This window comes from Ailuropoda melanoleuca, chromosome 2 (genome assembly GCF_002007445.2).
Source record: "Ailuropoda melanoleuca isolate Jingjing chromosome 2, ASM200744v2, whole genome shotgun sequence".
Lineage (NCBI taxonomy): Eukaryota > Metazoa > Chordata > Mammalia > Carnivora > Ursidae > Ailuropoda > Ailuropoda melanoleuca.
This window is the reverse complement of record NC_048219.1, coordinates 7,829,450-7,853,801: the sequence shown is the minus strand read 5'-3', so window position 1 is coordinate 7,853,801 and position 24,352 is coordinate 7,829,450. Positions and strand designations below refer to the sequence as shown.

The 24,352-nt window shown below is 41.4% G+C and overlaps 1 protein-coding gene across 1 annotated transcript in view; it reads right to left on the bottom strand.

Moving 5' to 3' along the window:
• The window catches only part of YTHDF2 (YTH N6-methyladenosine RNA binding protein 2), a 31,189-nt gene extending 12,766 nt beyond the window's left edge, over positions 1-18,423 (bottom strand). Inside the window, exons 1-4 of the mRNA XM_034647895.1 lie at positions 18,069-18,423; positions 17,544-17,568; positions 16,883-16,962; positions 12,277-13,863 (exon numbers count right to left, since the gene is read on the bottom strand). Coding sequence (XP_034503786.1) covers positions 12,277-13,863; positions 16,883-16,962; positions 17,544-17,568; positions 18,069-18,095 — 1,719 coding nt within the window. The 5' untranslated portion in view covers positions 18,096-18,423. The remainder of the gene's footprint in view (positions 1-12,276; positions 13,864-16,882; positions 16,963-17,543; positions 17,569-18,068) is intronic.
• Positions 18,424-24,352: the final 5,929 nt, after the last annotated feature.

Below are 24,352 nucleotides of genomic sequence, written 5' to 3'. Positions count from 1 at the left end.
AGGGATCAGAGACAAGATACGAAAAGTGCCTAATACATAAATGCCCTCAAAATGGCTAAATATGGGTATATACCTAAAGTATTAAGAGGAAAAGGCGGGACAAAATACTACATAGAACATGATTATTACAGTATAAACCACTTGCCTAAGTAAAGACAAGCAAAGACGCCAAAATGATGAGTGGTTTTGTCAGAGTAAAAAAATTATGGGTGACTTTTTTTCATTTTCTATACTTTTTATAACTTGATTTTATAATGAAAAATAAATGCAAGACAAAATTTGCAAATATTATTATAAAATCTGCACCCTGGCAATTTTTCACATGCAAACACATTAAAGTACTATAAGCTATCCACACCCTAATTACCAAAAAAGTTCACAAAAAGTCAAAAGTTTACATAAATCTACTTTTCCTAAATGGCTTCCTGTATACATAAGTGATCTAGCCAAATTTTTAACTTTGATATATATAGCAAATATCTCATAAGAACCACCAGATCTTTAAATAGCAGTGCGAAAGAGGTGGAAAGATTAGTTGCCTGCCTCTTCCTTTCCCCCACCCCCATATCCAACAGCTCAAACTTGAGGGTTTAGACATTTTCTTCCTTCCTCTTTCCACTATTTTTCCTATCCATCCTTCCAGACCCAACTCAAATATAGTCTTCCATTAATATGTCTTAATTCTGGCCCTAACTGGTCTTGCTCTTCTTTTCTACTTAGTCTCATACTGTAAAATTAGCATTTTAATATACACTGTCCTGTACTGTTTCATTTATGGTATCTTCTCCCTATGATTAACTGGAGTTAAATCAGTTCAATCAGGAATTGTTCAGCAAGAGATGAAAAGCATTAGGGCACTATTTACTGAGCTAGTTGCTGTACCTAGAAGCATTTGGTCCAGAGGAGGTGGCACCATGCACATCTAAACTGAATTACTTGCTTCGTGGAGGAGAAGGGCAGAAGGGATTATATGAGTTACCACACTCAGAGCTTTTCTCCTTGCTCATTCGAAGACTTGCAGGATTCAACAGTGGTGAAGAAAGAGATCATTTTTGTTTGCCCTAGTTCAGACAGAGCAACTTCCTCCTCCTCTACATGAAACTCCTGAACAGCTACAGCTAACAGTCAAAACCATACTGGAGCAGTCAAAACCAATGCTACAGCCCCCCCACCTCTTAGGAGATGAAGTCTTCTTCACAACCCCCCTCCCTCCAGATCAAATAAACCAACACACCTAGAGGTGCTGAAGCTGCAGCTTACATTTCTTCAATTACAAAATAGATCCACCCCAAATTCCATGTACCATTCCTCCACTAAAAAAAAAATTCACGTCATCCAATGGGTTCCAAATCATGCTTCACAGGGGAGATGCTTTGGGGATCTCCGGGGTGGGGGGTGGGGGTTGCTGAGCACCTACAGCTAGCAATTCATGGGGTTCTGAGTAAGGTTTTGTTTGGGAAGAAAAGAATTCACTGCTAAAAAGTCTGAAAATGGTTAGAAGACTAATCTTTACTTCTGGCAAGTAAGCACAAAGGCTCGCATATGAGTAATTCTTGGTTCAAACTATTCACAGTACACAGTAAATTATTCTAGAGTTTTTAACTATCCTTATCCCAAAATGGTGATGTTTGGAAAAACAGCAGTCTCCTCTGGATCAATCTTTAGCCATATAAAAAAAAAAAAAAAAGAATATTGCAATTTTTTAATACCCATTTTATTTCAGACATTTTTATATGGTCTACATTTACCCAAACAGCCCATACTAACTAGATAAAAACTGGTCTTATTTCCAGCAGCTCAAACTTCACTGTATCTCTTTAAGGCTTAGAACACCTTGTGTGTGGGGAAGAGTTGAAATATAGAAAACAACAAATGCAAAGTCTGCTGAATAATGTATGAACACCAAAACCTTCAAATACCTAACAACAAAGCCCTCTCATGTTACTTCTATTCAACAGACAGCCATTGGTATTTCCAATCATCAGCTACCTCTCTGAATAAGTTGATTATACTCCGCTGCTCCCTATAACCCATCCTTTAAGTTGTGTTATGGAGGTTCTTTGGCTGTCTTCTCTATGTGTTGGCTCTAGAATCCCACTGAAGAAAGAGGTACACCAGCTCCCCTTTCTCAGTTTACGTGACTTTACAAAATTACTCTTTTCTGTACTTCAGTGTCTTTATCTGTAGAATTAGATAGTTGCGCCTACGTCACAATAATGTAAGCATTACATGAAAAAAATATGTAAGGTATTCAGGACAGATGTGTGCTAGATACTATACAGTGTTCAATAATTTCAGCCATTATTTTTATTACCAATATTCTTGACATCTTATACTCTTTCATGCCTTTGCCTATACTGAGGTCTAAAAAAACTCCTTAATTTCTATCAACAGGTCTCTTTCCTGAGCTCCAGGCCCTACTATCACCTTACTGTCCCCCATAGGGACCCCTAACACTATTTCCAAAAGCCAACACATCTCCAAACCCCCTAACTTTAACCTGCTGCTCATCCCATACTTTCTTTTTTTTTTTTAAATACAGTAACTAGTCAGAAAATATGTCTACATTCTTCAAATCCCCATCATTGTTTTGGTTCAGGTCTCACGGTCTTTTTCTTCCAACTTGTTAAAAGCCTCTGATTTGGTCTTTGAGCCACCTACACCTGTCATTTAATAAATGAGTTTACGTTAAGTTGCTACCTGAGTTTCCATTTTCCTATCTGTAAATATGAGATATTGTCTTCCAACGTTGGTATGGGGATTAAAGGAAGAGAACGAAAATGCTCAGTAAACATTTCACCCTTCCCATCCTCCAATCTGTCATTCCAATAACTACCATCCCTTACAATTCAACTAAAACAGAAGCAGAGAATAAAAATGCAAAGCCGCAGGGTGCCTGGGTGCTTCAGTTGGTTGCATCTGCCTTTGGCTCAGGTCATGATCCTGGGGTCCAAGGATCCAGACCTGTGTGGGGCTCCCTGCTCAGCGGGGAGCCTGCTTCTCCCCCTCTGCCTACTCATGCTCGCTCTCTCTCCAATAAATAAATAAGATCTTTAAAAAAAAAAAAAAAAAGCAAAGCACCAGAGTGTCTGGGTGGCTCAGTCGGTTAAGCATCTGACTCCTGATTTCAGCTCAGGTCATGATCTCATGGTCTGGAGATGGAGCCCTACACTGGGCTCCACGCTGAGTGCACAGCCTAATTAAAAAAAGAAAAAGAAAAAAAAGTGGGGAAAAAAGCAAAGCCCTTCATATACTGCTGCGCCCTACCAACCTCTCCAGCTTTACCAATTACCGTTCTTTTCCACTTCTCATTATACTAAAAACATAACCTAAGCACTCATGAGATCATGTTTATGAACATGCTGTCTCCTCTTCCTAGAATGCCCTCCCCACTTTTCTATCTGGCAAACTCCACGTAATGGTCCACGGGCTTTGGGGCCAGAGAGACTTCTGTATCTATTCAGACGTAGTTCCAACATATTTTCATTTATCATTAAGGCAAAAGTGAAACGAAAACATATATCAGAACTTCACTAGTTCATCCATGATTTGAGCAACTTCTTTGTTAAACTGGATAATAATTTTCAAATTCTGGAAGACTATTTCCTCAAATTTTTGTGCTGTTCAAATATGCAGAGCTACAGACATGACACACTTAAATTTAATCTGCATTAATATTTTCTCTATCACTTTAAGGCTAGACAATTAACAAAAACCAAGTCCTGATTTGTTTACCTAGCATTTCTCTTTTTTTTTTTTTTAAGATTTTATTTTTTGTCAGAGAGAGAGAGAAAGAGCAAGAACAAGAGAGCATCTGAATGCACAAGCAAGGGAGAGCGGCAGGCAGAGGGAGGAGCAGGCTCCCCACTGAGCAAGGAGCCAGATGAGGGACTTGATCCCAGGACTCTGGGATCATGACCCGAGCAGAACGCAGATGCTTAACTGACTGAGCCACCCAGGCATCCAAGCATTTGTCAATTTTCATGGTGTAAATAACATGGCTGAGCTATGTATTATATATTGTATATACAGTATTATATATTGATACAACAGATATAAATAACCTCAAGAGTGACAAATTTGAGTATTTATTATGGTTTAACAGTAATAATAGTTGTATTCTAAGTTTATGTAGTTTAATTGTTATTTTATTACAAACTAGTTTATAATGTATTTCATGTAAATACAAAGGCATTTAAAACATTTTAATACAATGTACTTAATTTTATGTCAAATAATTACTTTTTAAAATAATGTTTAACAGCCAACTTGCTGAAATTATTATTATCTTTTTAAAGATTTTATTTATTTGAGGGGCGCCTGGGTGGCTCAGTCGTTAAGCGTCTGCCTTCAGCTCAGGGCGTGATCCTGGGGTCCTGGGATCGAGCCCCACATCAGGCTTCTCTGCTGGGAGCCTACTTCTTCCTCTCCCACTCCCCCTGCCTGTGTTCCCTCTCTCACTGGCTCTCTCTCTCTCTGTCAAATAAATAAATAAAATCTTAAAAAAAAAAAGATTTTATTTATTTGAGAGAGAGAGAACAAGCTGGAGAAGTGGCAGAGGGGGAGGGAGAGGCAGGCTCCCTGCTCGATGCGGGGTCAATCCTAGGACCCGGGGATCATGACCTGAGCCAAGAGCAGATGCTTAACCAACTGAGCTACCCAGACACCCTGTTAAAATTCTTAAAAGCCAAACAGCTCAAAATTAGCTAGCTCCACATCACTGACATAACTGAAATACCAAGTCCACCACTTATTAAGCAATGAGACCTTATACAAATAACGTCTTTGAGCCTGCTTCCTCATCTAAAATGAGAATATACTAAATTTTATGTGCACTATGTGCCAAGCACTGTGCTATCATCTTAGTGCTTATTATTCATTCTATTTGACATGATTCCCCATATTTATCATTCCTCTTCAGAAAACCATTTCTTCATTCTTCTATTACAGCTATTATCCCATATTTTATCCATTTTGTTGTCCTCTTTGCCTCATCCTAAGGCAAAGATGGTACCTTATCAAGTAACACAAACATCTGTTCAAAGATGGATACAAAACAAAGGGAATGGTTCAAGGAGATCCAAATTCAGTGTCATATATTCTCTTCTAGTCCTCCTTTAAGGAGGCTGCAGAAAGGCAGTTTATCCACAAAGCAAGGAAGGTGATGAGTAACACAAACATTTCCTTAACCCTTTTGGCAGAGAGACAAGTAAACTTATCTGCAAGACAGAAGTAGACATAAACTGCTTTAGAATTTTACAAAAAGTTCAGGTTTGCCATCTCAATTAAAACAGAATACTCGGGGCGCCTGGGTGGCACAGCGGTTAAGCATCTGCCTTCGGCTCAGGGCGTGGTCCTGGCGTTATGGGATCGAGCCCCACATCAGGCTCCTCTGCTGGGAGCCTGCTTCTTCCTCTCCCACTCCCCCTGCTTGTGTTCCCTCTCTCGCTGGCTGTCTCTATCTCTGTCAAATAAATAAATAAAATCTTAAAAAATTAAAATAAAATAAAATAAAAATATAACAGAATACTCAAGCATTCCACTAGTTCTGAAGAGGCAACTTAAACCAGTGGTGGAAGGGAGAAATACTAAACGGAAAGGAACAATACACCATGGTATTTTTTCTGTAAGAAAACGTATCTGGCTAAAGTGATGTTTTCTTTCTAACTTTTGTATCACAGATTTTACTTGGATATTTTTGATTTTTTTTCTAAAGTTGAAAATGGAGCGGGGGTGCCTGGCTGGCTCAGTCAGTGGAACACGTGACTCTTGATCTCGGGCTCGTGAGTTAAAGCCTCACACTGGGCACAGAACTTACTCAAAAAAGAAAAAAGGAAATGGACCCAAGATTGACAGCTTCAAATATTTGCCAACAAGGGATTAAATGCCCAAATCAAGGGGTTAGGAGGAAGATGGACATAAAGAAAAAAACAAAAACCACAAAACTTCCTTATAAAGAGAAACACTGGGGCACCTAGGTGGCTCAGTCAGTTAAGTGTCTGACTCTTGGGGCACCTGGGTGGCTCAGTCGTTAAGCATCTGCCTTCGGCTCAGGGCGTGATCCCGGCATTCTGGGATCGAGCCTCACATCAGGCTCCTCCACTGGGAGCCTGTCTTCCTTTCCCGCTCCCCCTGCTTGTGTTCCCTCTCTCGCTGGCTGTCTCTCTCTGTCAAATAAATAAATAAAACCTTAAAAAAAAAAAAGAGTGTCCCAACTCTTGATTTCCGCTTGGGTCAGGACCTCAAGGTCGTGAGATCTCTCCTGCTTGAGATTCTCCCTCTCCCTCTGCCCCTCCCCCTCCTGCTTTCTCTTAAAAAGAAAGAGAGCAACATTACTTGCACAAACACCATAGGAAAACTAGGAAAACTGGATTTTAAGAAAAAGGAAACACTTCTCATCATTTCCGTGTTCCTTTGATAAATCTTCAATGTTTTATTTTTGTATTTTTTTTTAAAGATTTTTATTTATTTATTTGACAGAGATAGAGACAGCCAGCGAGAGAGGGAACACAAGCAGGGGGAGTGGGAGAGGAAGAAGCAGGCTCATAGCAGAGGAGCCTGATGTGGGGCTCGATCCCATAACGCCGGGATCACGCCCTGAGCCGAAGGCAGACGCTTAACTGCTGTGCCACCCAGGCGCCCCTATTTTTGTATTTTTTAAGCTTTTATTTCTTTGAGAGAAAGAGAGCGCATGTGAGGCACAAGCTGGGGGAGGAGCAGAGAGAGGGGGAGAAGCAGTCTCCCCAGTGAGCAGGGAGCCCGATGCAGGGCTGGATCCCAGAACCCTGGGATCATGACCCGAGCCAAGGAAGGTGCTTAACCAACTGAGCCACCCAGGCACCCCCTATTCAGTATGTTTTAGGTCACGATTTTTTCATTAATACTAATGCAGTAAATATTTTAAAAATAACTATCCATATACCTTATCTGTTCTAAGATTTACTGGGAATCTATCAAACCTCTCTGTCATCCATGTCCTTCTAGCCTCAAGTCCTTTATTTTTTATATGTAATAAGTAATTAGGTCAAAAATTACAAAACAGAAATAACCTTCCTAAAAAGACCTGTTTAATAGCATCCATTCCTCTCCATGAATTCCAAATGTTATCTTGGGCTGGCTAGCGCTCTTACTCTTCATTTCTCTGGTCTAGACTATTCCACGTATAAATCTTCACTACAACGTTATCTAATAAAAGTTCTTTCGGTCTCTTCTTGAAACCCTCCTGTGACTAAGAACTCCATTTTTCAAAAGTTCTCCCTTCTACTTACAAAAATCTTCCTCCCTATAACCTCTATCCATTGGTTCTGGTGCTGTGTTCTGGCATGGAGAATAACCCCACCAGTTTTTTTGTTTTGTTTTTTGGTTTGGGTTTGTTTTTTTTTTTTTTAATTAAGATCTATGCCCAACATGGGGCTTGAACTCATGACCCTGAGATCAAGACATCAAGTGCTCTACCGACTGAGCCAGCCAGGCACCCCTAAAACCTACCAGTCTCAAAGGATTTGATAACAGCTATCATATTCCTTTTCCAAATCATCTCGTCTAAGCTAAACATTCTGATAAACACTAAGGGATATGATGAGAAACAAGATAATGTGTATGAAAGAAGTCACTGGAAAAAGTGAGCTGTTATGTATTTGGTAATGGTATCTATTATTACCATATACTGGTTCACCTTTACTTCTACAAGCTTCCCATTGCCTTCCATGCAAAGACAACAACAAAGAGCACCAGATGATTTATGGAATTGTTGAATCACTGCTATATTGTACACCTGAATCTAATACAACACTGTATGCTAACTGGAATTAAAATAAAAACTTAAAAAAAGGTAACATCAGGAGCTCCTTCATCCTGATTCAAATTAAATCTCACTCTTTCTTTTAAACTCTAGAATTTAAACCAACTTTGTGCCTTTCTCAGCTTCCTTCTATATCAAACCGACTGCTTAAACATTTCATTCAACTTCCTTTTCCTAAACTAATCTCCAACAAGCTCCCATTGTGGAGAAATCCACTCCACAAATACCAATTAGACTTGCTCTTAAACTATACAGGACTTCTTGTTCCAAATTATCATCTATACAGCGTCACAGATGTGGACTGTCCTGAACCTATGTTCATCCTTCCCCCAAACACCTCTGGCTACCTTCTATACATCTTTCAAGGCTCAGCTCAAAAATCACTTCTTCCAGGATTTCTTCTGTGACAAATCCACCCACACCGCAGGCTGTAAGGTTAGGTAGGCAGTCCTCAATTCCAAATTGGCACCCTGTACATATCTTGGGAAAATACTTTGTTTTGTATGCTTACCTGTCACTAATGTAAGGCTTCCTGACAATACACTCCAGATTTCTTGGTAATATCTAGCACACAGTAAAGATAAGATATACAGCTTCATCTCAATTCTTAAGCAGCATAATGAATCTTAAGTTTATCCAAACATACTCCAAGTCACTATTTTCAGGTCTTCTGCTTGAAAATAGGAGTACTCCTAGAAGTATTTAAGAAATACTATTTTCACTTAATAGCAATCATCTTTTTAGAAATATACACCTTGAGCCACTGTCACAATAATCACATCTTCTCTAGATCAGTCTCTCTCCCATTAGTTTTCCAGTTATTCAGAAAAATCATTAATCCAAGCGCCTGAGTCTAACATTGGGCTAGGCTTTAAGAAAATTATGCAGTCCTGGGGTGCCCGGGTAGCTCAGTCGTTAAGCATCTGCCTTCGGCTCAGGGCGTGATCCCAGGGTCCTGGAATCGAGCCCCACATCAGGCTCCTCCGCTGGGAGCCTGCTTCTTCCTCTCCCACTCCCCCTGCTTGTGTTCCCTCTCTCGCTTGGCTGTCTCTCTCTGTCAAATAAATAATATCTTGAAAGAAACAAAGAAAGAAAGGAAGGAAGGAAGGGAGGGAGGAAGAAAGAAAATTATGCAGTCCTTGGTCCCCTCTACTATTCTTATTTTTACCTATAGTTAAAAGGCTGGAAATATAAGACAAAAATTAAACTATTACAAAGTTTATAAAAAAGTATCACATCATTTATGCAGGGAATAACTCTCCCTTTATGTCAGACTATTCTCAAGTTGAAACAAAGTTAACTCACTCTTGTCTTCTTCTGACAATAATTCTTTCAAAAAAATCTCTCAGAAACAAAAAGGTCCATATGGCAATATACAGCACAGCCAAGACCTTAAAAAAGCATACACGCTTTGAGCCAGCAGTAACACTGAAGGACAGATGTGAATCAGTGGATGTTCACTGTGGATGTTCACTGCAGTGTTATTTTAGCTGGAAAAAAATATAAAGAAGCTGACAAATCTAATAATTAAGGATTAGTAATTTATAATAAATCTATGATAGAATACTATGAAGCCATCAAAAGTGATGTCATAGAAGAATATTAAACAATCAGGGAAAGGTTCTAAATAAATGCAGAAAGCAGGTTACAAAATAGTATCTGAAGTATACAACAGAGTAAACCACATATGGAAGATATACCTAAAATCTGCTTAAGTTTCAAGGCGGACAGATCCAATGCTTGAAGGTTCTATGATACTGAATTACAACATGGAACAGAATAAGTCAATAATATTAGGCAAAAACAGCTATAGTTCTGCTTCAGTGTGTTCTGCCAAGATACAAGCCCAATCATGGAACTTTAGAATAGCTGTGACATCATTTTCAGAATGAAGCTTAAGTATTTCCCTACTTTTTGAGTTAACATGCCCATCTGGCACAATTTTTTGCAATCTTGTAAATAATACAAAAGTGCACAAACACCTCACCCAAAAGAGTCTATTGCCTCAATAAGCTAACAGTTTGACTCTCATGAAACTTTTGTCTTGGAAACCTAATAAAGACTGGCTTTACATCAGTTATGTAAGAATGTTAAGGGTAACAGTAGGCAATAGAAGTAAGGCAATACTGACTGAAATGTTAACTGGGTTTAGAAGCAATCATACGGACCTTCCTGAAACCCCAGTAATCTCTTCTCACAGAAGGTAAATTAAAAAGTAATCTGACACAAGTATAATCGAAGCTTTTATTTTTTTTATTTTTGGTGGTTTGTTTACCAGCCTAAGAACAATTAATATACTCATTCATCAAAAGTCTTTATGGAATGGCTTTAAGAAAGATCCATTAGTTGGCTTAACAAAGACCCTAAACCTTGATTATTACTTCTATGAAAACATCAAAAAGCTAGTCAATCACATGTGAATATTATACCTCCTTATGAAATTGCATTATTATTCACTGAACCACTCAAGTGAATTTAATACAAATACAAACTTGATTAAAAGTCTACATAAATTAACAGCCCTCAAATTTGCTACTTCGTTTTTAAATCCAAGTTTCTCCACTAGTTCTAACACATACAAGTTGATCTTATCATTTATGCTGTACATTCCTGAAAACACATTCCTGTCTTTGCCTTCCTATTTTTATTTTTTATTTTTTGCCTTCCTATTTTTAATCACAAGATATAGGACAGAACTTTGCAGATGAAAGCAAGCAGATTCATAATATAGGATTGATATTATGCATGTTTCAAGTGGTTAAACTAAGCACCTGGATGCCTCTCACACACATTAATAACCTGCTATGAAACTACATGATACTTAAAAGGTCATGGCCTCCCATCCTTGAGTTCCTCTAGATATAGGAGCCTGTTAAAACATCTTTAGAGCCTTTCAGATGTCTACTGAAAATACAGTGAACTATTTCCTCAAGACTACGGCAGATTTTAAATTAAACTGTTAAACTTTGGGAAAGGGAAAAGAGGAATTTAAAGGACAAAAAAAGAGTTGTTTTCTTACAGTGAACTTTTCAGTAATGTGGCCCTATATTTCTAGCATCACTGACAAACGTATCTCCATTTTTTATTCATCCGCACACACCAGAAGGTAAGATGGCAGCCATCCTGCTTTAGTTGGACGACTATGCACCTCTGTGTTACCAAGGTGGAGAACTGAAAGAACCCTCCTTCTGCTCAAAAAATAAGCTTTTACAGAGGTGTAACAAGTGCCTCAGATCCTAGATCAAATATATAAAATCTCTATGAATTCACGACAAATATAAGAAAAATATATTTAGGGACGCCTGGGTGGCTCAGTTTGTTAAGCATCTGCCTTCGGCTCAGGTCGTGATCCCAAAGTCCTGGGATAGAGGCCCGCATCGGGCTCCCTGTTGGGCAGAGAGCCTGCTTCTCCCTCTCCCTCTGCCTGACACTCCCCCTGCTTATGTTCTCGCTGTCAAATAAATAAATAAAATCTTTTTTTTTTTGAAGAATATTTTTACATAAGCTTACTAGGCTTTATTTTACATATGAAGCTAGCCACTTAGGATTCTCTCAATCATTAATATATAAATTTTTTTAAAAGTCTCCTTGCTCATAATAATCTTGTCACCTACTTCCTACATTTAAATACGTCTAAGTCCTAGATAACACATGCTCTGCCCCAACCAGTATTTTACCATTCTCTATATGGTCTTAAAGTTTACATTCACTCACTACACCCAGACCAAGCATTACCAACACTTCCCAATAAATTCCAACTCTTTAGTTTGGACCTGTTCTCCATCACTCTGCCCAAGACGGTCACTTGTTATGGGGCAGGGTGGGGGGGACCAAGAGAAGGTTACTCTCCAGGAATACAAGAGAAGTTTAAGAGCAAGAGACCACCTTTTTCTGATTATCTTTTCCTAAATTTTATATAATACATGCTACCTTTTCAAATGGGAAAAGGATTTTGGAAAAAGCAAGCAGAACACTAAGAAGGGCAGGAAAACAGAAAAAATTCTGAAAAATACCATAACACTGCCAAATAGTCAAAGGCAAGCAGAAAGTGATGTCAGGGCTTGGTGACACACCAACTCGATTTAAGCACCTTACCCGAGTCAGGCCAAAAGTTAATTGTAACAGAACTTTTACCTTTTCTCTGCCATATTACAGCCTCAATCTTTTCCTACTTGAATTTCCATGATTCTTTCACTTCAATTATTCCCTCTGCATTTCTTCTGGCCTTGTTCTTCACCTCTTTTGCATCATTTAAATTCAGTTTCTCTACAGTTTTTGCTTTCCGTTAATTTAAGCTCACATTTCTACACACTAAGTCAAATAGTAACACCAATTATACTTCCATAAAGGTTTAACTGTTCAGTGATACGTTTATTATTTACAGAGCTTTTATTAACCATTCAGAAGAATACCTCTCCTGTTCTCTCTAGTTCCTTCTCCTTCCCTAAAAGTCTTAAGAATGGTAAACTGGTTACCTTTTTAACACTTTCTTCTTCCTCTTGGCGTTTCTCATAGTGTGAGAAGTCATCAAAAATCGAAGTGGTGTGCTTGTAGCTGGCTATGATTTTCAACACCTGCTTAGCCTTTTCCAGAGGCACTTCCTGAGTGTCCCTGGAGTTGGTCACTGGTTTATTCTCGTTGTTCTCTAGGCGAATGTGTCGCAGTTGGCTATTGGGAACGTCCTTCACAAAAATCCACCTGACATCAAAACGACCCTTCCATTTGTCCTGGGACCACACACCTGCACATGTGTTGTAGTCCACAGCAGATTTCATTTCTGCAACGCCACAGAAGTGTCCACTGCCGTTGACACTGAAAAGTAAGTAAACGGGGCCTTTCCCGTTCATGGAGCGATAAGCAGCATCCAGTCTCTTGTTACCATGCTCTGTGCTGCACCAGATATTATACTTAATAGAACGGTGGATATCGTCCTCAGAGTAGCTCTTAATGATGAAAACCCGGCCATGTTTCAGATTCCAGTCAAAATCCTTGGGGTTATAGTTATTAATGGACCGCAGCTTCTCCAACACTGGGTGAGGTTCTGAAGGAGTAGATCCGGATCCAGCCTGAGACTGTCCTACTCCATTACCATCCACCCCATTATGACCGAACCCACTGCCACGGTTCCGAGGTGCTACCCAGCGGGTTGGCTGAGTTGCCTGTTGCTGGACTGAGAGCTGAGCAGGCTGTGGTGGAGGTGGGGGCAATGGCTGTGTCTGTTGCCCCACTGATGCCTGAGCCACTGGTGGGCTGTTGTTAGCCTGCTGACCTACAGGCTGGGGAGACCCCTGGGTTGGCTGCTGACCTATATTCTGAACCAAAGCCTGTGAGGGGGCTTTTGCCACAGGACCCTTATTATCCCAAGTTCCAATATCCATGTTATGCTTTATTGGGGGTGGTGGAAGACTTGACCCTGCAATGCCATTCTTGGTCTTCAACTTAGGTTGCTGTTTCGCAGGCTTGCTAGCAATATCAGCCCAAGATGCTGGTTTTGGAGGAGCAATGGTAGCTGGAGGCAAACTACTGGAAGCCACGATGTTACCAGTAATGGACCCACTACCAACTGCAGAACCCACAACTTTTGGAACATTGCTTGCAACTTCCGTGCTACCCAACTTCAGTGCTGCCATCCCTTGGTCTATAGTATTCATGCCAGGAGCCTTATTGAGGGTCTCACTGGCAAAAGCTGACTGTCCATCAATCATGGCTCCACCTAAGGAGCTAGGTGCATAAGCATAATTGCTACTATATCCAGAGCTCTGAGTAGACTGTCCCTGAGAACTGTTATTTCCCCAAGCTGAGAAGTCAATCCCACTGGGAAAGAAATTAAAACCATGCTGACCAAGAAATGGAGTGCTACCTAGGGCTCCTGGTTGTCCAAACATTGCATCTGGTAGGAAGTGAGGCTCTCCGTTGCTCAGCTGTCCATAAGAAGTTAGATAGGGCATGGCTGTATCACCCCCAGTAGACCAAGCGGCTTCACCCAAAGAATAGGAGAAACCAATGGAGGGACTGTAGTAACTGGGTAAATAGGAATCTGACATGGCAGTATATGCATTATTCTGTGGAAAGGAAAAAAGAAGGCAAATCAAAACTAAACACAAAAATTAATAAAACAACAATCAGGGCATTTCCTCTCCCAACTATTTGCCCAATTCAAATTCAACTAAAAAAGCAAGTGACCATTTCAGGTAGTCTCTTCCCATAAACTTGCTGGAATTCTTACACTGTAAGAGATTTTGGTCTCATAACTGAAATGTTTAAACATTTCAAGTTAAATTGACATAAAGTTTAGGCCTTAACTTTAGCACTATACAGTTTAGGACATACATATAGGCCTTAACTTTAGCACTATAATTCAGAAAAGGGAAAACCCAGCATCTCACCAACAGTATTAAGTCTTGCTCTATAGAAGTGTTGAGATGATGCGTTTATTAAAACCAGTTCTTTCTGGATTTAAGGACTGCAAATTTTGACAGATCAGAGGAGTATTCTTAAGAGTTTCCTATCAAAACCATACTGTAACAGATAAAACAACAACACAAAAAGAACTGGAAATTTCAAGTTCTATCCCAAAAATCTGTGCAGCCATTCCTCAACCATAAACCAAGATTCATTACACCTAGTTTACATCGTTAGCCTCTTGGCCAACCATTTGGGGACATCAATAGATTCCACTACTTAATTATAACCTGGTAAGGAAATGCACAATAGCTTCCAGAGTTTAAAACTTGAAAAATGTTGCTACCTGTTCTACTTCACCTATAAAATTAATGGCTCGAAGTTCAAATGCACACCTGACTTTTCCACTAAAAGTAGGAGAAGTTCTAAAACATTGTAAAGTCTGTATCTTTAAGAAGTGTTCTAAGGAATAACCAAAAATATAAACTTAGGCTCAACCAGTCAACACATCAGAATACAGACTGCATTGCAAAAACCACAATCATTCTTGACCTAAGTTTGTGAACAGTATTTTAACTTTGTTATAAATGCTATAACTCACAGAAAATAGTCCCTGAAGTGAGACACTGAAGATATAAAAAAAATTGGTCTGTATAGGTATGGATACAGCTCAACTCAAAATAGAGTACTTTACCCTAACTTCAAAATAGCTCTGGTACAAGAGTACACTTATCTTGATGAACACTGCGTAATATATGAAATTGTTGAATCACTATATTGCACTCCTGAAACTAATATAACACTATATTAACTACACTAGAATTAAAATAATAGCTCTGGTACGTAAGAATCCATTAACTAGTGAATAAAGAATTTTGTTCTTAAGAAACTTGGGATGACCATGAGTATGTCAGGCCTTAAGTTTGTATTACCAAAGCCAACAGTACTTCTCCCTAGCCAAACACAGCTCTTGAAAATTAAATGTTTCAACTAATGTGGTTTGATAAAATGGTGCTTTTTCTCTGCCAAAATTTTCCTTACCAAAAAAAAAAAACACAAAACAAAACCCTAAGTCTTTTCACACATACCCTCAAGTTTAAGTCTATTTCTCGAAGATAGTGTTAAAATTTTAACAGACTCAAAGCCCTTATGAATAAGAAATTCAGTCTATAATCAATGGAATAAGCCTGAAGGATTATTCCAACATAAGGCGATGAGTAATGGTTAAAAAATATATTAATTACTCTTGATAAACTACAAAAGACAAAGATTCTCAAGTTATCTGTCTATTCAACCACGATTTCTACTCCCCTCCTCCCCGCCCCTAATTTTTTTAAAGACACTGAAGCTTTAGCTTACTTGAGAAATAAAAAACATGCACTTAATATCACAGGTTATGCCATAATATAGCTGAATGCCCACACCTGAACTGGCAGGTTCCCACATGCCCCTGAGCTCAAAAATCTGAATTACACAATGTTTCACAAGAACTACCTAGAATTATGTTTCCATATGCTCCCACTCTCCCTGTTATAATGATTATGTAAGCAAACTACTTCAATAGCAAGAACCTATTAATAGTTCATTCCTCTACTTCCTTCCTACTTTTCCTGATTAACTGGTTGACTTCTCTAAAAACTTTTCCCAATCACTTAAGTGGTTTCTACACTCTCAATGGAGAAAATTTTACATGAGGGATATAAAAGTTTTATGTAAGAATTAGGTCCAAATTATGGGCATGCACCAATATGTCAAGTTTTCAAAACTATTTATCATATGCCATCTGTTCAGAATTTATATCAATGTCTCATAAGCTTTTTCATTTTTTAGGGTATCTTAGGTGAGTTACTGTAAGTTTTCCTTTTGGTTGATTAATCTGTGGGCTTATATTTATTAGCTACAACCTTGTGAGTTGTATCTTTGGGGCCCAGAATATTAATACAAAAGAACTGACAAATCAAAGTAGTTTCTACATGCACAGATGTTAATACATGAACCCATATAGACCTAGAAGAAATTAGAAAAACAGGTTACATGGCAAAAACCTCAAACATTCTTGATCTTCATTTGTGCTAAACAGTATTTTATCTTCCTTTAACTCCATTTTATAAATCCTATAGCTCCCACAAAGTTGTCTCTACAGATGTGTAGAGAAGTGTACAAGGCTGGTCTCTACAGATGTAGATACATCTCAACTTGAAAAAAGGAACACTTAAATCCAAAAGTTAGGATAACCTAACAACCCACTAACTAGTGACCAGATGAAAAGGAAGATTCCAGTTCTGCAGCACTGAATAAAATTCAGGTGACTTTTTATTAGTTTTTTCCCCCAACACATATACATCCAGTTTTCCTAAAAGAAAAAGTTTAGGGGAATAAAAAGTCAAAATACTTAAACTAGAAAGTATTCTTCAGTTTTGCACTGTTACATTCTTGGTACGGAAAATTACTAACAGGTGCTGTTACTAAACTATAAAATGCTATCACTTCTAATCTCAGAATATGCTGTCAACAAAGATGGGAATCTTAACAGTCTATAACATTTGTAGCACCTCCTTTACAACACATGGACCGTTATTAAGAAAGTCACCCCCTGAAAATGAGATTCACTGATAGGGCAGAGAAAAAACATGGTATATTACACCGTTTGATCAGGCATGTAAATGGTTAACTACTCACGGGCCTTGCCTGTGGACTCAAGTAAGGTTCAAAATCATCATCATTCAATCCATCCTTTTGATGTACAGATCCATTTTGTACTGATGGGAAAAAATTCAAATAAATTAGGAGTGTCTCAATCGTACAATCTACCTCCCAAATTAAGCAAATATATTCTAACCAGAGAAAAATCTTATTATTAAACAGAGCAAATAAGTTTGAAGTTCAGAAAAACGGATAAAAAAAAGAGTGAATGCTGAGCAAATTCGTCAATGAAAATGTCTCCCTCCACCCGGAGCAAGTTGATCTAAAAAGGTCATTTTATTGGCTCCTCTACATTTCAATTCCCTCCCGCTTCCCCTCCCCCATCACATGTGAGTACTTCCAGAGTGTGATCCACGAGGATGAAAAACAAAGGCCTTCTAAGACCTACAGGAAACTAAGGACCTGGGACATTTCAAAACCGAATCCACCCCCACCCTTGATGAATTACTCCTTGTTCACTGAAAAGCTGTTCGCCAGCTGCAAGAACGCACCGAAAGGGTCAAATACTTAAGTACGAGGCACCTGCGAACTAAGCGGCTTCCGAAAGGTCCTCTCCCTGGGGCGCTTCCCGGAGACCCCGCCCCCACTATTCTGCGTCCCCCTCCCGGCCCAGGGCCACCGGCGGAGCTGGGCTCACCTTTGTTTCCTTGACCTTTCGGTCTCTGCGGGAGAAGAAAACGTCGCCGAGCAGCAAGTCGTCCGAGGAAGAAACGGAAAAGGAAAGACAAATTAAGGCCGGGCCCAGAGAAGGGAATAAAGGAGCAGGCCTGAGGGGAGGCGTCAGGAATGATGGTGAGGGGGAGGCTGAAAATGGGAGGCGGGGAAAAGCGCAGGCCGGCGGGGCCCGCCGAGAAAAAGCGGGGGACGCGCCAGAAACAACGCGAGGGGACCAGGGCTTCAAGGAAGGGGAAGGAAACAAGGAAGAAAACGAGGCCCGCTGAGAAGAGGGAACGCGGCGCGGCCGGTGGGTTCCGACACCCGGGGAGAAGCGGGGAGAGCGGGCTGAGGGCGAGGCGCTGGGCGCGGCCGGCCTGAGAGGCCCGAAACCGGGCCCGCGAGAGGCACCGCCTCGGCTCGGCCCGACCGGGGGCGGCGGGCCCGGGCCTAGTCGGGCTCCCTCTCGCCTCACACAATGGCCGAGGCATGCGGGCCGGGCCTGTACCTGCTCCAAGAGGCTGCTGGCCGACATGGCTCTCGGATCCTCGCGGGTAGCGACAGCGGTGGACTCTCGTCAGGGCGGCGGCGGCGGCGGATGAGCCCTGGCGGCGGGAGCAGGCGGCGCGGCGGCGGCTTTTGTCCCTGACACTCGGGGGCCTCGGCGGACGCAGCGGAGACACAGCGCGCGGCTCAGGCTCCGGCTCCGACTCAGCGACGCTCTAGCCCGAGAGCTCAACGCCCGTCTCTATGCCTTTACGCGCGCGCCCGCCCCTCGCAGCCGGAATAAGGGCGCCGAGCGGCAGAGGCGGACGGCGCGCGCGGCGCGACGCTGACTCTCACATTCACTACCCCACGCGGAAGGGGCCCGGCGCGAAGCACTCCGGGAAGGAAGGGATGAGGCCGCAGTGCCCTCTGGTGGGCTGGAGGAGCGGAAGCGGCGAGTGCGGCCTCCCCGCCCCCACCGCCTCAGGATTGGGGCCTATGGGAAGGTGGGGCGGCCAGGGTCGCACCACGAGGTTTTGACTAACACCTGGAGAGAGTAGCTTTAGCTTGAGAAAACGCACAAAAGCCGGTTTCTCAATGAAGAAACGACCCCCGACCCCCGGAGGGCGAGAGACCTCAAAATAAACCTGCCTCCCGGCTGCAAATGGCACCCCACCCCCATCTGGGGGGGGGGACCCTGACAGGGGTCACAGCCCCCAGGGAAACTTCATGGGGACCCTTCCCTGAGAAATACACACCACCACCACTACCACCAGGGACCTGGTTATCCTCCTCTGCTGAACTGCAAAAAGAGTGCTCAGAGAACAAAAACATCCACAAAAAATGTACCCTGCAAAAGAGATTTTGACATTGCAGGAAGGACAATCTACAGCTCTTTTTTTAGGGAAGTCGTTGGCCACCTCGACAATCTGTTAAACCGTGGCCTTTATTTCCAAGAAAAACACAACTCACACATCTACACAAGATGTTCCGTGTACTTTCAACAAGTCCCAAGAATCTATAAACCTATGGACTTCAAGAGAGAATGTCCTTATCTGGGGAAGGAGAGAAATTTACTCTATTTGAATACCTGCTGTGGGTTAGGTTTTGTTGATAGGTGCTTTCAAACATTTCAAAGCTAGCAGCATCTTCCAAATAATCTTCAGTTTCTCTGTTTGACAACTGGGGAAACAGAGAGGTTAAGAAATGTGCCCAAGGTCACAAAGCTATTAAACAGTCATGTGTATCTGACACTAAGAGAAACATAGTACTCTCCCTCCACCCCCAAGAGAAATCCTGTATTCAGGAATCAAAATCCAGAGGAGATCCATAATATGGGTAAAAGCATTTTTAATCAGCAAACCCAAACTCATGCAGGGATATTTGATCCTAGGACAGCCCATCTCCTAATAGCTTTTATTACTGAAAATAGTAGTAAAAGTGGTAAACAGATAAATAATGCACTATTAAGAGTCAACCTGATACCATCCATTCTCTGGAAACAGGAGGCTTTGGTGGACTCAGTAGTAAAATAAATGATAACACAGCATCTTGGATTTTTTATAATTTTGCTCAAAGTTCTCAAAGCATTTTCTCTGCCCATAATCATTTATGGTTGGAAAGAATAAAGTCAGGCACCAAGTCTACCAGGACTTCTGGTAGAGACAGTAAAATGTCAAGTCTCAGAGCATAGATCCCAGCAAGGGAATGAAAGAAACCTAGTAATCCTTTTTTTTTTTTAAAGATACTCAGCCAGTTAACCCCATAGCCCAAATTTTTGTATAAACTGTAAGCAGTTGCCTACATTTACTCTTGAAAGTAGCATGATACGATGAAAAGAGGATTGACCAAGTATCATGTCCTGGGAAGGGGAGGGACTAAATACTGGCCTCACCACCAGATTTGTAACATTAGGTAAATTTCTAGACCTTTCAGAGATTCCCTCATTTGATAAAAGGAAAATAATATCTACCTAACAGGTTTGTTGTAAAGAAAAAGTTTAAAAAAACAACACAGGAGCAAGTCTGGTACATTGCAGGTTCCTTTCCTATAATCCGATTACGGGATAATGGTGAAAATTCCCTCCTTCCAATGGCATTTCTAGTGCCTGAAATTTTTCTTACAGTAGTTGCACCTTATTTGAGGTTTCACTTTCCATGGTTTCAGTTACACACGGTCAACTGTGGTCCAGATCAGATGATTCTTCTGACATGTGGTCAGAAGATCAACAGTAGCCTAATGCTAGGTTACAATGCCTACATCGTTCACCTCACATCATCTCATCACATAGGCATTTTATCATCTCACATCACAAGAAGGGTGAGTATATTACAATAATTGGGGGGGTTGCTATTTATTTATGACAAATACCCCACATCCATAATCCTCTCCTGTCAGAAGTTCTTTGAAATGATGCCATTAACCTTGGTCAGTCAGAGGATGGAGTCATCTGACTCACCTAACCCGCGAATGGCCCCACAGGTGGCATAGGTTTTAAACTGGCCGTTTGGGGGGTGCCTGGGTGGCTCAGTAGGTTAAGTGTCTGCCTTTGGCTCAGCTCATGATCTCAGGGTCCTGGGATCGAGCCCTGCATCAGGCTCCCTGCTCAGTGGGGAGTCTGCTTCTCCCTCTCCCTCTGCTCCACTCCACTTCGTGTTCTCTCTCTCTCTCTCAAGTAAATAAAATCTTTTTAAAAAATAATAAACTGGGGGCGCCTGGGTAGCGCAGTCGTTAGGCGTCTGCCTTCGGCTCAGGGCGTGATCCCGTCGTTCCGGGATCGAGTCCCACATCGGGCTCCTCCACTGGGAGCCTGCTTCTTCCTCTCCCACTCCCCTGCTGTGTTCCCTCTCTCGCGGGCTGTCTCTGTGTCACATAAATAATAAATAAAAAATCTTTAAAAAAATAAGAATAATAAACTGGCCGTTTGAAACCGCCTGTCACCTTGTTAACCTCAGCCATGTTCATCTGGATGGACATGTGGTCCTTAGCGCCAATGATGCAGTAGCTGGCAGAGCATTTCTGCAACAGGTGCAGGTCCACAGACTTGCTGGCGTCCTACTTCGTGTCCAGGGCGTGCCTGCTGCCACCGCCATGACCGCGAGCACAGAAAGCTACAATAAGATATTTGTGAGAGACCACCTTCACGTAACTTGTATTACAGTATATTGTTATAATTGTTTTGTTATTGTTAATCTCTTGTGCCTAATTTCTGAATTAAACTTTATCATAGGTATGTATACAGAGAAAAAAAAAAACAGTATATATAGGGTTCAGTACTATCCGCAGTTTCAGGTGTCCACTGGGAGATCTTGGGACATATGCCGCGTGGATAAAAGGGGAATACTGTAGCTCCTATGGGGTTACTTTCTGTCCTCCAGGAGTTCTAGGAGTTAAAATGCAAATATCCTTGAAGCAAGGGTAATCTCTAAACCTGTATTGGTTCTCCAGATTGGCTGTAACAGGCCCCTGAAGAGAACACAGAAGACCAATAATTTAATCACTGGGAAAAGGGTGAGGAAGTCTGGAGTGTAGGGTATCATCTTATGGGGATAGACCCCTCATGGTTTGAGAAAAGAGTACTGTACTGGAAATGGGCTTGGGTCCTAGCTTCCGCTCTGCCACTGGGTGGATTAAAGCACTCAATACCTCTGTTAACAAGTATTTGTTGAGGGCCAGGCAATGTGCTAGAGAGAAAGTCTTAAGAGTTCACTTACTGGGGCACCTGGGTGTCTCAGTCGGTGAAGCGTCTGCTTTCGGCTCAGGTCATGATCCCAGGCTCCTGGGATTGAGCCCCATGTAGGGCTCCCAGCTCCATGGGGAGCCTGCTTCTCCCTCTCCTGCTCACCCTGCTTGTGCTCTCTCTGGCAAATAAAATAAAATAAAATAAAATAAAATAAAATAAAATAAAATAATTCACTTACTCCTGAAGCTTATAGACCAGCCAGGGAAAATGACAGTAAACAACTAGTTATTCAATTGCAGTTGTGCAAAGTGTAAGAAGAAAGCACCGACAGATCTAGTCTAGGCAGGGGGCCAAGGAAGTTTTCCCTGAGGTCATAAGCTTCAGCTAAAACCTGAATGATGACCAGAAATTAACCAGACAAGGAGGGAAGGGAAGTGTGGGAACAATATGTGCAAAGGCCCTATGTGGGAAGGAGCTTGGCACTGACAAGGAACGGAAAGAAGGCCAGCGTGACTGGCACATAATGAGAGAAAGGGTGGCAGCAGATGAGACTGGAGAAAGAAGAAAAACAGGGACTTCAGTTGTCGGCCGCAAATGATGATCATCTAAGAGTTAATAGGAGTATAGAATTCTCAGGTTTAGGTCTTAAGAAGTTCCTTCTGGTTGCAGTGTGGGAAATAGGCCTAGGGAGAAGAGAGTAGGTTAGGAGTTAGAAGAAGATTGTAGTAAGTCCAGGCAAAAGGTAATGGTCTAACATAGTGGCAGTGAAGACAGTTAGAAATGGACAAAATGGCCATTTTAGGAGGTAAAACGAGAGGTCTTGGTGATGGAGTAGACTGGGAGAAGGGCACTAAAGGAGAAGGAGTTATCAAGGATGAAACCTGATTTGATTTAAGCAACTGGGTGGATGAGGTGGCATTTTTTAATGTGGGGAGATTTGTGGGAGTGGAGAAAGATCATAAATTGATCTTTGGACATGCTGCGTTTTGGGAGAACATAAAGCATCTGATAGAAATGTTCTGTAAACAAAGGGTGGGGGACACAGAGAAAAACATAGCTGGGAATACAAATCTTGGAATCTGTGGTGGAGAGGTATTAGTGGAAGTGAAAGGAATCCATACAATTTCCTCAGAAGAGGGAGAAGAACAAAAGGCCCCACAGAGAACCAGAGAGATAGAAGGGGAGACAAGGAGGATAAATCATTCCCTCACTTAGAATCTATTTCCAAGGCTGTAAAATAAGGACATTGGCCCAAAATAAGTTGTGTTTTTTTTTAAGATTTTATTTATTTATTTGACAGAGAGAGAGACAGCCAGTGAGTGAGGGAACACAAACAGGGGGAGTGGGAGAGGAAGAAGCAGGCTCCCAGAGGAGCAGGGAGCCCGAAGTGGGGCTCGATTCCAGGACCCTGGGATCACGCCCTGAGCTGAAGGCAGACGCTTAATGACTGAGCCACCCAGGTGCCCCATCTTTTTTTTTTTTTATTTTTTTTAACCAAAATAAATTCTAAGGTCCCTTCTGGTTCCATTGTTTTAAACTTCTGGAAGGTAGAAACCAAAGTAGTCCTTCCAGATACATGAAATGAGTGGGGAGAAGAGAGAGAAAAAGAAGTAGCAAAGAGGACAGATTTTACATACTCTTCAGAATTGTGCCATAGGCTGGGGCTGGGTCCTTGAGCTCTGGTTCTCAAACTTTCCAGCCTTCAGAAATAGCAGACCTCACAGCCCAAGTCACCGCCTGAGTAAGGCAGGAATAAAGAAATGTTTACATCCTTCACACAACTGACAGTGTAAAACCCTTTTTTAAAGATTTCTGCTGTTTCTCTGTGGTCTACACAACATACAAAGTTTGCCACTCTCTGGCCCTGTGTATTTCTCGCCATGTACTTATGCCCCAGGCACACTGAACTTTTTCCCAAATACATGTTTTTTCTGGAACCCAGGACTCTGAACATGCAGTTCTTTCTGCTTCAAATGCCCTTGTCATCTTGCCCACCCAGCTCCTGTCTTTGAGACCCTCATCAAGGGATGCCTTCTTTCTTCCCCCAAGCAGAAAGGTGCTCTACTCTTTGTTCAACCATAATATTAGTCATATTTCCTTATTGTAACATTTTGGTGTATTAAAACTCTCTGTTTACGTCAATATTTATTTTTCTTTTGGAAGTTTTGGATTGAGTTGAAAATCTAATGAGAGTGATGAATTTTGTCCTTAGAAAAAGGTACATGCACCCGAATTTTTGCCAACAATCTCATTGAGCAGCCCCTTCCCCAAGCCCATCTATCCCATGGACCCCAGGTTAAGAGAACCAAGGCTTGGGCTTACATATTGCTTCTCCAGTAAGTCTAGGACTGCTTTTTATTATTGATCTTTATATTCCCGAGCTAAGTAAATACTTGTTAAATTAATTTGTTACTTCATTCATTTTCAAAATTCTCCCTGGTACTGTCAGTCCCCATTTTATTAATGAAAATCTGGTGGGGCCAACATATGTGTTAAAAAGCTAAATGTGCAGGAGTATCTGGCTGGCTCAGTCAGAAGAGCATGTGACCCTTGATCTCCTGATCATGAGTTCAAGCACCACATTGGGTGTAGAGATTACTAAAAAAATAAACTTAAAAAAAAAG